Source organism: Pelodiscus sinensis, chromosome 19, assembly GCF_049634645.1.
Source record: "Pelodiscus sinensis isolate JC-2024 chromosome 19, ASM4963464v1, whole genome shotgun sequence".
Taxonomy (NCBI): Eukaryota; Metazoa; Chordata; order Testudines; family Trionychidae; genus Pelodiscus; species Pelodiscus sinensis.
In genome coordinates, this window is record NC_134729.1 from 20,955,353 (window position 1) to 20,967,146 (window position 11,794).

General features: G+C 43.7%; 2 protein-coding genes across 3 annotated transcripts in view; one reads left to right on the forward strand and one right to left on the reverse strand.

Annotated features, from left to right (window-relative positions):
• Positions 1-3,110, reverse strand: part of NDUFA11 (NADH:ubiquinone oxidoreductase subunit A11) — a 21,212-nt gene extending 18,102 nt beyond the window's left edge. For both annotated transcript variants that reach the window (XM_075902969.1, XM_075902968.1), the window contains exon 1: positions 2,951-3,110. In XM_075902969.1, coding sequence (XP_075759084.1) covers positions 2,951-3,032 — 82 coding nt within the window. In that variant the 5' untranslated portion in view covers positions 3,033-3,110. The remainder of the gene's footprint in view (positions 1-2,950) is intronic.
• Positions 3,111-4,304: 1,194 nt separating this feature from the next.
• VMAC (vimentin type intermediate filament associated coiled-coil protein) lies at positions 4,305-10,992 on the forward strand. Its single transcript, XM_075902978.1, has 2 exons — positions 4,305-4,573; positions 7,415-10,992. The coding sequence occupies exons 1-2, from the start codon at positions 4,383-4,385 to the stop codon at positions 7,770-7,772; spliced, it is 549 nt and encodes a 182-aa protein (XP_075759093.1). The 5' UTR covers positions 4,305-4,382; the 3' UTR covers positions 7,773-10,992.
• The last annotated feature ends 802 nt before the right edge of the window (positions 10,993-11,794 follow it).

Here is an 11,794-nt window from a genome sequence, read left to right on the forward strand (position 1 = left end):
AATGGCTGAGTTATACTGTGGGTACAGTGCAATTTAAAGGATTTGACTGTAATTGGGTTTCTAACCCTTTTTTGTTTCTTTCTAATGCATAAAGAAGTCCTAAAAAGGGGGGGGGGGGAGGAGCTGCTGGGTGATAAAGTATAAAGTCTTTTGTTGTGTTCTTATATTGATATCAAGTCTGAGCTTCCCAGACCTTCCTGGGAGGACTTGTGGGACCATCAGTGTTTCCTGCAAGTTTTCAAGGCTCAATCCAAAAATGTGCCAGGCACATGCTTTGCTGGCCTGGACCAAATTGCTCTGCACCATCCATAGTTGAGCTCTAACACTGTAAACATATTGTTTAACCAGTTAACTGATTAAATGGGGGATACCCCACCTCGCTGCAGGCAGGGGCTGCACCGGGCCAACGCACCCTACAAGCAGGGACTGCTTCAGTGTCCTGGCCAGAGCAGCCCCTGCCTGCAGGGTGCCCAGGCCAGCCTTGAACAGAGGCTGCTCCAGCCCCCACCAGTTAACCTTAACTGGTAGGCCTCACCCAATAAGGGTGCAGTTACACTCGCACCCTGTTAATCATTCACATCTCTATATTAAGTTAAATGTGAGTTAACGGACATAAAAAAGGTGCCATAAAAATTGCTTCCCCTCAACTTTCAGTCACTTATGATTAAGGCCCTTTCAAATTTATGGGTGTGAAAAACATGCTCCTGCCATTCATCATGCTCCAGCTGCTCGTTCACTGGGCTGGGAGGTGACACTGTGGGAGATCAGACCACCTCTGGGTACCTTCACTTGCTAGAGGAAGCTCTGTGGCTGCTTGCAGCTCTGAAGCAGCATGAAGAAGATCAGACTCACCATGCCACCTCCAAGAATTTCCCCCTTGGGAGGTGGTTGCTAGGTCAATGGAAAAATTCTTGTGCTGATCTAGCTGCATCTGTGTCTGGGTGGTGTTACATCAGTTAACTATGCTACACAGGGCGAATTTGAATGTTTAGGTGCAGAGCAGGACTAAGACAAGGTATAAATCTAAAAAACATTCCTGAAAATTTTCACATGGGGACACTACAGTAACTGAATGCTGCTACCAAAACTTATTCACTGAACTAAGCTAGCTATCGTTTTGCTTTACATTGCTAAAATAGCTATTGCAGTCTACCCCTCAAGTGACAACATGTCAGAGGTAAGTGATGTGATTCCTTTACAATTTACCAAGCACTTTGAGATTATTTAGGATGAAATGCATTACAGATCTACAAAGTATTTATGCATTAATTAAAATAAATAAATATTAAGAGAATCACAAAGAGGGATGCAGCATTTGATAATTTCCCATACAATAATACTTCTCTCTTTTCCTCTCAGAATTACAAATCATCTCACAAATAAAATATCCTTATGAGGTCAATGTTGATTTCATGTTATCAATGGGGAAACTGAGGCAATGAGCCTCACAAATGCAAATCACATTAAACTGTATAAATTCTTTTAAGAATGAAATAAAAGTTCATTTTACCATTAAGGAATTAGTGTCGTTTTATTGACACCACTTAATTCAAGCACTTCTAACTATAATATATATGACGAATGCCACAAGGAGTCACATTAGGAAATTCAAAAGGAAACATTGCTCTTACAGTATTACTTTGGCCACCCTGCAGAGTCTGTAAGTTTTGTGTTAAATACCATAGTTAGACAGTCATTAAAGATTATATTTAAAAGGGAATATGGAAACAGAATATGTATGGGCAATGTAATCAAATTAATATTGCAGGAACTTTAACTTTTATTTTATTTATTTATTTAAATATTTTTATCCCACCTTTCTATTTAAAATATTCAAGGCAGCTTACAAAAAAACAAAACAAAACAAAAACACCACACAGTTTGGACTGTGTGTCCTAAATGTTTGACTTTTTCCCATCTTAATGCTACTTTAATGGTTACAATTTGTGTGTGTATTTTGCTTTAAAAAATGGAGGGGAGTTTCCACAGGCCTATTCCAACTGAGGAGTTTTTAAGCTGTACTGGCTTTGCCAATGAATAGAGCCCTATCAAATTCATAGTCCATTTTGGTCAATCATAAGATTGTATTGTACATTTTTGCCACCCTTACTTCTGTAGTGTTGCTGGCTGTGGCTCTGCCGTCAGAATTGGGCTCCAGGTCTCCAGGCCCCAGCCACTGAGCTCTGAAGGCAGCACAGAAGGGGAGAAGTACTGACACCCTAATACAGTGCTGATTTCTACACAAACTAAGTAACCTACATCTTAAAGCCTCAGATTACAAAGGGCCTCTAAAGAACAATAAAGAAACCCACTAGTTTTTAGTACACATGCAAATACAAAAACTTTACCATTTCCATTGTCATTGCCCCTTCTGTTAGAACCATACACATTTGTTGGTCATTTTACGGGGCTTTATCTTGACATAGTTTAGGGCCTCAGCAGGTCTTAATGCACCCCTGGACACATCCCTAAAATAACCCTGAGACCCTCTCCCCCAAGTCCCTTTTGGGTCTGGACCCCTCATTTGAGAAGTGCTGGTCTCCCCTTGAAAGCTGCATAGTATAAGGTAAAAGGAAACACCCACACGCACAGACCAGCAGTCCTGGCCCCTGACGTGTTTTTCAGGCTGTGAATTAGGACTGTAATTGGTTAACTGGTTATATGCAGCCGTTAACCAGTTAAAGGGGTGGGGGGGGGATGCTGCTGCAGCTCCTCCCACTGGTTAACCAGACCAGAAGGGCGGCCGCAGTCTTTGGGTCTGGGTCTGGGTCGGGCCGCTCCGAGCCCCGCCAGCTGAGGGAGGTGGGAGGAGCTCAGCGGCCCGCGGGCCGGATTCAGGGGCCCGCGGGCCGGATTCAGGGGCCCGCGGGCCGGATTCAGGGGCCCGCGGGCCGGGCGGGCTCGAGCCGTGGCGGGAAGCGCCCGCGCCAGGCAGACCCCGTCTCCTCACCAATTGCCGCCCCGATGCGGCCGGTGATCCAGGTCTTGCGGGGACATTCCGTCCCGTCGGGGATGTCCCAGTAGCCGGACATGGCAGCGGCAGCCCAAGGGCACGAAGCGCCCCCACCGCTTCAGCCCTGTCAGGCCAGGTCTCGCGATACTTTCTGCTCATTCTCGCGAGAGTTACTGTACTCCCCTTCCCCCCCCACCCAGAGCGGTCACGCTGCGGCTGCGCCAAGAGCAGGGGCGGGGCTACGAAAGGATCCGCCCCCCCCACCCAGAGCCGTCACGCTGCGGCTGCGCCAAGAGCAGGGGCGGGGCTACGAAAGGATCCGCCCCCCCCCCCACCCAGAGCGGTCACGCTGCAGCTGCGCCAAGAGCAGGGGCGGGGCTACGAAAGGATCCGCCCACCAAGTCCCAGCTGGTTCGAAGGCCGAGCTGTGGCTCTCGTGTGCAGAGGGCAGGCTGGGGAAAGGCTAGTTAGGGTGAATGGCTAGTAAAGGACCCAGTAGGGGTCTTGACACCAGCACAAAGTGGCAGGCTGGGGTCTGTTAGAAAATGAATTTGGAAAATTAAGTAATTTATCTGACTGGGGCAATTAACCATAGGCTGGACTGAAGATTTAGTCCTTTACTACAGAGGATTGTGCATGCTCTGTGCAGGAGGCTACAGCATCCACGCTTCACAGTCATCGCTTTTTTTTATTTAATTGTCCTGGATGAAGAGAGACTTTTAGAGCACAGTCTGAGGCCTATCCGAGGTCTGCTTGGGTTTGCTTTTTTACAAAATCTCTTGAGGCTCTACCAAGAGAGAATTTGAGAGCACGAGACCACCTGGTTTGTAAAGGGCTTTTTAATGAGTCTCATCAGAGAGGCCACTAGCTCTTCTGTGCCGTCTGCATGCGTTTTAGTACAGCTGTGCTCAGGGGTGGGGTGTGTGGGAGGCTTTTTTTGTCTGCTAAAACTACTGTCTGGGAAGGGGACTCTCTCGTTGCAGCAAGCGCGTGTCTAGCTCTGCGAAAAAGCTTTATGGAAAAGAAATATTTTTTGTTAACGAAGGTAAAACAGGAGCTCTAGACATCCCTCCTTTCCCACGCATTGCTTTGCAAACCCAGTCACAAAGAGCGAGTATACCCCTCCTCGGACCGCCTAACTATGCTACAAGCGAGAGAAAATGAGGCAAAGGATTTTTTTTTAAGTCTCTTTCAAATGACCGCTCCCCGTCATCCTCCCCTGGAAGCACCCCACTTCTTGGGGCGCCCCTAAGCACCCGGCCTTTTCCCAAGATCCGCTCCGCCCGCCCCCAAGCACGCCCTGCCGCAGCGGGCCCACAGCCCGGCCCCAGGGCTCCCGGGGCGGCGTGGGCCGGCTGGGGCGGGGCTTTCCACGCGCCGCCCCCGTTCCGGGAGCCCGCAGCCGCGCCAAGGGGTCGGGCCGGGCGGCATGTCGGCGCCGCCGGCCGTGCAGATCCGCGAGGCCAACGCGCACCTGGCGGCGCTGCACGGGCGCGTGGCGGAGCTGGAGCGGCGGCTGGGCGCTGCAGAGCGCACGGTGCGCGGCCAGGCCGAGAGCCTCATCCGCAAGGACGGCGAGTTGCGCGTGGCGCTGCGCGAGTTGGAGGCGGCCAAGGACAGGTAGCGCGTGGCAGGGCTGAGACCCCCCACCCCACCCCCGCCTCGCCCCACGCGTGGGGTGGTGCAATGCAGCGGTGCCCCAGGGTTAGCAGGGCAGGAAAATGCAGACTGGTCCTAGCAGCCGGGCTCCGCCTCTGCTTTGGGGGGGGCGCCTAGGCCTTCTGCCTCCTTCCCCTGGGGGGATCTGAGAGGGGGGAGCGGCCTTGGGCTGTAACTTTAAAAACAACAGGTGGCCCCTTTAAGGGTGCGTCGACACAGCCCCCTTACCTGGAAATCAGCCAGGCAATTTGTGCTGTGCACATTGCCTAGCTTATTCCGATGTTATTTCGAAATAGCGTAATCAATTGATTTTTCCAAATAAGGCGCTATTCTGAAACATCTCTTATCACTTGTGCAGTGAGGTTTACAGGGACGAATTCGACTCTTAACAAAAATCACATTCTTGCCTAGCATGAACGTCTGCATTTCCACATCAAAAGCAATGTAGGGATACAGCCAGCCCACTTAATTAGCCTCATTAACACAGGTCCTACAATTGACAGGTGGTACTTCTGCTGTTATATCTTGGTTTTAGTTATTTCAATTCCAGTTCATCTGATGATGTGGGACTTGCCCACAAAAGCTCATGATTGTATATATTTTGGTTAGTCTCTCAGAAGCCATAAGACCATGTTATCAAAATACAAATATGACTTCTTAGGTTCAGGTTGTTTAACATTTTCATTAGGAGCCCACATTTTCAGTTGCTTGTTACTTTCCCAAACTATAGCCTGTCATGAAGTTTTCCAGGCCTGGTCTCTAACTCATGCTGAAATTGTTTTGGAAAGTTTCATTTAAAACAGTTTTGCTCCTCTTGAGTATGGGAAAATTGTGCCCATGTTGTTTTATAGTAAAGGTTGCAAAGTCAAGTACTGAAAAGATAAGCAATACCAACCCTAAGGTTGCCTGTGCAATTCTAATTCAGTCCCCTTGTGATGTGTGATTTTCTGATCAGGATGCATCCTGCATATTAAATGAAAACATGGTTTCTGAAGAAAACAGTGTGTGTTCATGTGTTCTTTAATTCTGGTATTTCTTAACTTTTCAGTGCTTTTTCTTTGAAATCTTGGTGGTTTTTAATGTATTTTCTTACATTTTATAAGAGCAATTGTTATCCTGTGAACTATATTGTCCATCACATATATCACTAGCAGGGCCAGACCCTTTAGATAGAAATCTATACTTTTATCATTTGATTTAAGTGAACATCTGGTAGCATTAGTAGGCAGTTTATTCTGTATGTGAACCGATTAGAGGGGAAGAGAGATCAGTTTTGTTAGTGCAGTGTTTCCCAAATTTTTTTGGCCACAGAACCCTTTTAAACTCAAAATAATTTTGCGGAACACCTAATAACAGTCTTATATATGAAGCTGAAAAAATAGACCACAAATAAGTAAGTATAATAATAAACAAATGCTAAATGAGGTCATGAGATCAATATTTAGTTTAATTGCACGTATTTAAAAACAAAAATCACATTTAACATGAACAAAAATAAAACTAATATGCACCACTTTCTGGCTAAGCTGGCATTACACAAGGACACTTATCGTGGCAAACACAAATAAATTGTTTTCAGTGAAATTCATAAATGCTTAAATATTATTTTTTTTAAATCATAAAATGTTACTGTAATGGAATTTTCTCACTGAACCCTTATTTTCACTTCTGGAACCCCAGGGTTCTGCAGAACACCATTTGGGAAACACTGTGCTAGTGGGATTGTTGACAACAGAATAATTTTGGGATTTAGGAATCCTGGGTTCAGTTCTAGGTTCCAGAGGAGAATATATTGATTACAGGCCCTTCTGTCCCCATGGGCTTCTATTCTCCCCCATTTTACATGCATATCCGCTTATCTCCCTGTTCCCTTGTGCTTCCAGGGTGTGTCCTACCTTGGTTCCTCACATACAAAGGAATGAGTAAGGCTTCTTCTGCCACCACCTTGATGCTAGCAGGATAACAGCGAAAAGAGAAGTGTCTGCATATTCTGGACTGTGGTGGTCCAACTAAGGTGCCAGGTTGGGAAAAGTTCTGCTGGGCTCCAGCAGCCATGGGTGGAGCATGTAATATGGAGCATGTAATACTCGGTACAGGTGAAATCTTTAGTGAATTCAGCTGTCAGCTTCTAACAAACCTCTCCTGAGCATGTGCAAACTGCAATTATTATTGGCTTATAACTTGCCATATGTAGGCAAATATTTACAGTTACAGCAAAGCACACATCCCTGGCACCAATTGAACTTCCTTGCAAAATTGCATATCCCTTTGCAGAGTATAGGGGAGGCGCTAGAGCGTCTTAATTACGTGGTTGTAAAAAACTTGAACATGGGCAAAACAATGTATTTTCCCCTATCTCCTTATCTAAAATGGCTGAACTATTTTAATTGAAATTTTTGAAAAAAATCAATCCAAGGGACAGTCGGCCAGCATGGAAAATTTCAGCTTCACAGGTTAAAGTTTGGCAACATTATAAGAAACAAAGTCGTCTTATAGAAAGTAATAAGCAGGGATTGACAAACAGTGGCGAAATCTACTGCCAGCCCCGCACCATGCATGTGCAAGACCCGCATTGCACATGCGCGTGCCACCAGTGAACGGGGTGACCGGCTGAAATCTACTCTCCACAGGTGAGTAGATTCACCAATTTGTCAAGCCCTGATAATCACTGTTTTTTAAAACAAAAAAATCCTTTATGGGATGAGGGCAAACATAGCTGTCCTGTGAAGAACAGTAGTTGTGTCCATTGTTACATTCTAGTAGCCTTGTTTTGAGACTATTTTTCTTCTGTATTCTTCTAAGAGAAATTACGGCTTTGGAGCAGAAACTGCTGTCATCTGAGGAGACAATTCAGAAGCTGTTGAATGTGATCCAGAAGAAAGATGACTTAATTGTACAGCTGAAACACAGGAGTCATCTTCTGACTAAGATCTGCAGAAGCCGACCCATCCTGGACAATCTCCTGTCTTACATGGCAGAAGGGGAAAAGTTAAGTACCTTTCCAGAGACACACAGTGATTCTAGTTCTCCGATTCATGATGAGTTCCAGGAGTCAAACTGCATCACCAACCAGATATCAAAGATCAATGACTTCTCTCTCAGTGAAGATGATCTGGAAGATCAGAAATTGGATATAAGCCAGTTTGGGACAACTGTCTGAACTGAGTGTGGAACATGACCTTTATTACAAATACTCCAGTACCGTTTTTCAAACATCCTTTTGTTTTTTAACCTTGTCTTGAAAGAACCAGGTTCTCTTGCAAGTAATCTCTTCTATACCTCCTTCATTGAGATCTCAGGAACGTGGGCGCTATGCAATACTAGCTACCTGAGTGGATACTAACCCTTAATGGAATGAGCACATCTGGGTTTTCTGCTATTCCTTTATCATGGCAATCTTTTAATTCTCCCAGCCTTCGGTATTTGCTTTCCTCTCTAATCCAAAACACTCCATGTTCAAGGATACCAAGTCAAACACTTTATGCATAGATCTTAAAGCACTGTAGGCCAAATGTCTCACCATCAGCTTTCAGTTTCTGTTGACCTAAGCGCAGCTCCTCATCCAGAGCTGTTATATATCCAAGCCATAGACGGTGATTAATTAAAACAGGATGATTATATATGAAATTCTAGGACACATGATGTCTGAGTCTATAAACCTATAAAATATTGTGCAACTTTTGGAATGAAAAATCTAAGTGCTCAAAATTCTACATGTTTCAGCAGAAGGACTTATAAATTAGAGAAAAGCTATCTTTTCTGGGAAGTTTGGTTCCATTGGTTTTAGGTATAGGTTGAATTCCCAACCTACTGTTTAGGTTCATAGTTTTGGTTTTTTTAGATTAGATTTGCTAGTTAAGATTAATCATATCTCTTGGCTTTTGCTCCAGGGAGTTAGCACTGAAAGAAGGAAACTGGTGTTTGGGCTTGAGACAGGTTTACAAATGCAACTGGAGGGAATCCATTTTCTGAAATTACCTTCTTTCCAGATTGAGTCTTGTCTGTTTTAAGATCAGAGTGGAGGAATGAAAGGGAAAATATCACATTCATTAGTAAGAGTTGTAAGTCACTATAGTTGGCAGTGGGATTTTAATGACTATTGAGTGTGAAAATTAACTTTCTGTACAGAAGAAGGTTTGGTTTCTAATTTAATCACTCTGAAATTCATTTTTCTACCAAGTGTTTTAAATGTATTTTAAACTTTTAAAAATTCTGCTTATACTATCATCTTACAGCTTTAGGATTGGCACCGAACAGCATAAAAACTTTGCTGCTGAACCAGCTGTAATCTCTCTGCATTTGACTCTAGAGCACGTAGATTTTCTCTGGGGTCTAACCAGGTTTCTTTTTCTAAATTCATCTTGTTTAAACTATGACTAATAGCAGCTCTCTATGCAGTTCACTGTAGCTGCCTAAGTGCTTTTTTATATCTTCCATAAAGACCTACTTTTATATGGAATGCTCCTTTTTTAGAATTCTTCAGTGGGAGGAGAACAATATTTCACTTTAAGAGTAAATAACATCTAATTTCCTTTTTGAGATACTGTTATAGACGCATGCAGCATATTTTTACCACCACAGTGAATTTCCTGTTTTTTTTATAAATCTAAAACCCTGACTACTTTTGGTCTCTAAAGATTCCTTTGCATTTTTTACAGAACAGGATCTTGGCAATAATGTCCTTGCCAAATGCTTACTCAGGTAAATACTTCTGCCTCCATATATTCCCTGCCATTTACTGTCAATAAATCTCTATCAAATGTGTGGAAACTGAGAATAGTATGTTAGTGGAGAGTGGAGCAACCTCTGTTTGAAGAGTTTGGAAAAGCACTTGATTTGGCATGATAGGTGCCCTATCAACATAAGGGATTATTATCTTTTTGCAAATGTAAAGTAAATGTGGTGTCCTTTCAGTGCAATAAAAATATCCCAGGGTATTTTTCATCAGAAATTGAGTGAATCAAATAATTTTGCATCTGCCTGTATAGTGTTAGGAATTCCTTTACAGTTCATCAGACTCAGATGCAGATATTTGCACTTAAACAACAGCCAAAAAGTACATCTTGCTCCGTTGCAAGATGCGTTCCCTCCCCTTCCCCAGGGGAGAAGACAGGGTCAGAATGAAGTCCCAGGTGAATGACCCAACTGTGTGAACTGGCAAGAAAGACAGCTGGCACAGATGTGTGTCCAAAGCAATATTTCCTATTGTTTAAGCTACCAGTGCTGGCATGGCCCTGGTGCAAAGGATACAACATATGCTGGGGGCTTTTCAGCCTTTCAAAACTTCATCCAATTTCTCATTACACGCCTTGCCTCTTCTAGTTGTCTGAATTTGGGATGCATAACTCCCTCTAAAGCAAAATGAGATGACAACCCTATTAGCATATGTGTATGTGTTTCTCATTACTCTTGTTACAATACCTTTATCATTAGGATGCCAGAAAAAATAGAGTTCAGGGAGCTCAAATTAATCTTGAAATTTAAGGCAATTGGGCAGAAGTAGTGTTCTGAGACTTACGAATCAGTAGATTTCAGGAAGTTATTTTGTTTTGCTGTCACTTTGTTTATCCTGGTGAAGAATCAAATAGATTTGTGGAGTGTGAAGCCTTAATGGGAAACATGATAATACTATTTGGTTGTATGCAGTCTTTGCCTTTATGGGCACTGATCTCATACTCCAGTCAAGTTCTTAAGGCTCTTGTCTTTGTGGATAGTGTGTTGACTGTTTCAATACTTCTACTGAATATATAGTTATTTTCAAAACAACCCAAGTGCACTGGTGGGTTTTAGAGGACTTTGAAAAATCTGCTCTCAAGCAGAAAGCTCTCTTCAACTGTATTGAATCTGATGTCCGAAGTACAACAAAGCTAAAGTTACCAAAATGTTTAAGCTCTGCTGAACTCGTTCCATAGCCTTGAACCAAAATGTTCTTAAAACCTTTAGGTATGTTTGTTCTTTAAAGTGAAATTAATTCCACAGGCAGCTCCTTATCCACAGATATCTAAAGCAGGAAGAACCCGAATCTCAAGCCGACACACGTACTTTGAATCTTTTGAGAAAGGGGATTATATTGTCCATTCCTTCAGTTCCTGGTACAGTTCGGAGCTTTTAAAATCACTCACCTTCCTAAATTTTCTGGGTCTCTTTTTCTAAATTTGAAGGATGTACAGGTCTGCTTGAAACTTAGCTGTTAATGTGGATGAAGGGCTAAGCAGTTAGTTACTATTTTAAATAAAAACACATTTAAAGTTTTTTTTTCTCACTTGAGTATCATATCAGTGTCGTCCAGTGCCTGTACTTATTTTTGTCACCGTTGCATCTGTCCTCGCTTAAGTTCTTTTCTTGCAGGATACAAAATAAAGCTATTTTGGCATATTCTAGTTATGTTGATTCCAGAGATTTTTTTTGCCTCTTCAATTTTAAATGACTCGGCTGGCCAGCAGCACGCCGGACCATATGTGTCTTCTTGTCTCATCTCCTTTCAGACTTGGCCTCTCTAGCTTGAAATGCCTCTTTCCCCAAAATTGATGATTTTAGTTGTTTTTTGAAAGTTAGCACATTTGCAAAACAGAACTAGCTATCCTTTTCTGACCTCTGTAGTCTCCAGGTATGTTTTGTTTCTGAGCCTTCTAAAATGTATAATTGCTGTTGAATCTCCCCATTACAGTATTGTCAGGATAACCCAATTCACTTTGGTGTGAATGGGGCATGAACCCAGTACATACGGATAGATGTAGTCCTGCACTCCCAGCTTTCCAGCATATGTGAGTGGTGAAGGAGAGCTGGCACTAGCAGGTTGGTACCAACAGCCAGGGAAGAAGTCATTGCTGACACAGCTGAGCAAGTATTGTTTCCAGAATATAGGAAACGACAGGAAGTCCCCGGGTTACGTACAAGATAGGGACTGTAGGTTTGTTCTTAAGTTGAATTTGTATGTAAGTCGGAACTGGTACATATTGTAGGGGAAACTCTAGCCAAACATTTCTCCAGAGCTCAGTTTTATTCTCCCACACCTCACTTCCCTCAGTCCTTTATTCTCAAGCTGAGGTGTCTGCTGAGAAAAGCCGCTCCACGTCTCAGTGGTCTGCTGGGGGAGGGGGGCGCAGCTAGTGCGGGGTTGCCTCACCCCGTTTGTAAGTAGGGATCCGATGTAAGTCGGATCCATGTAACCCGGGGACCGCC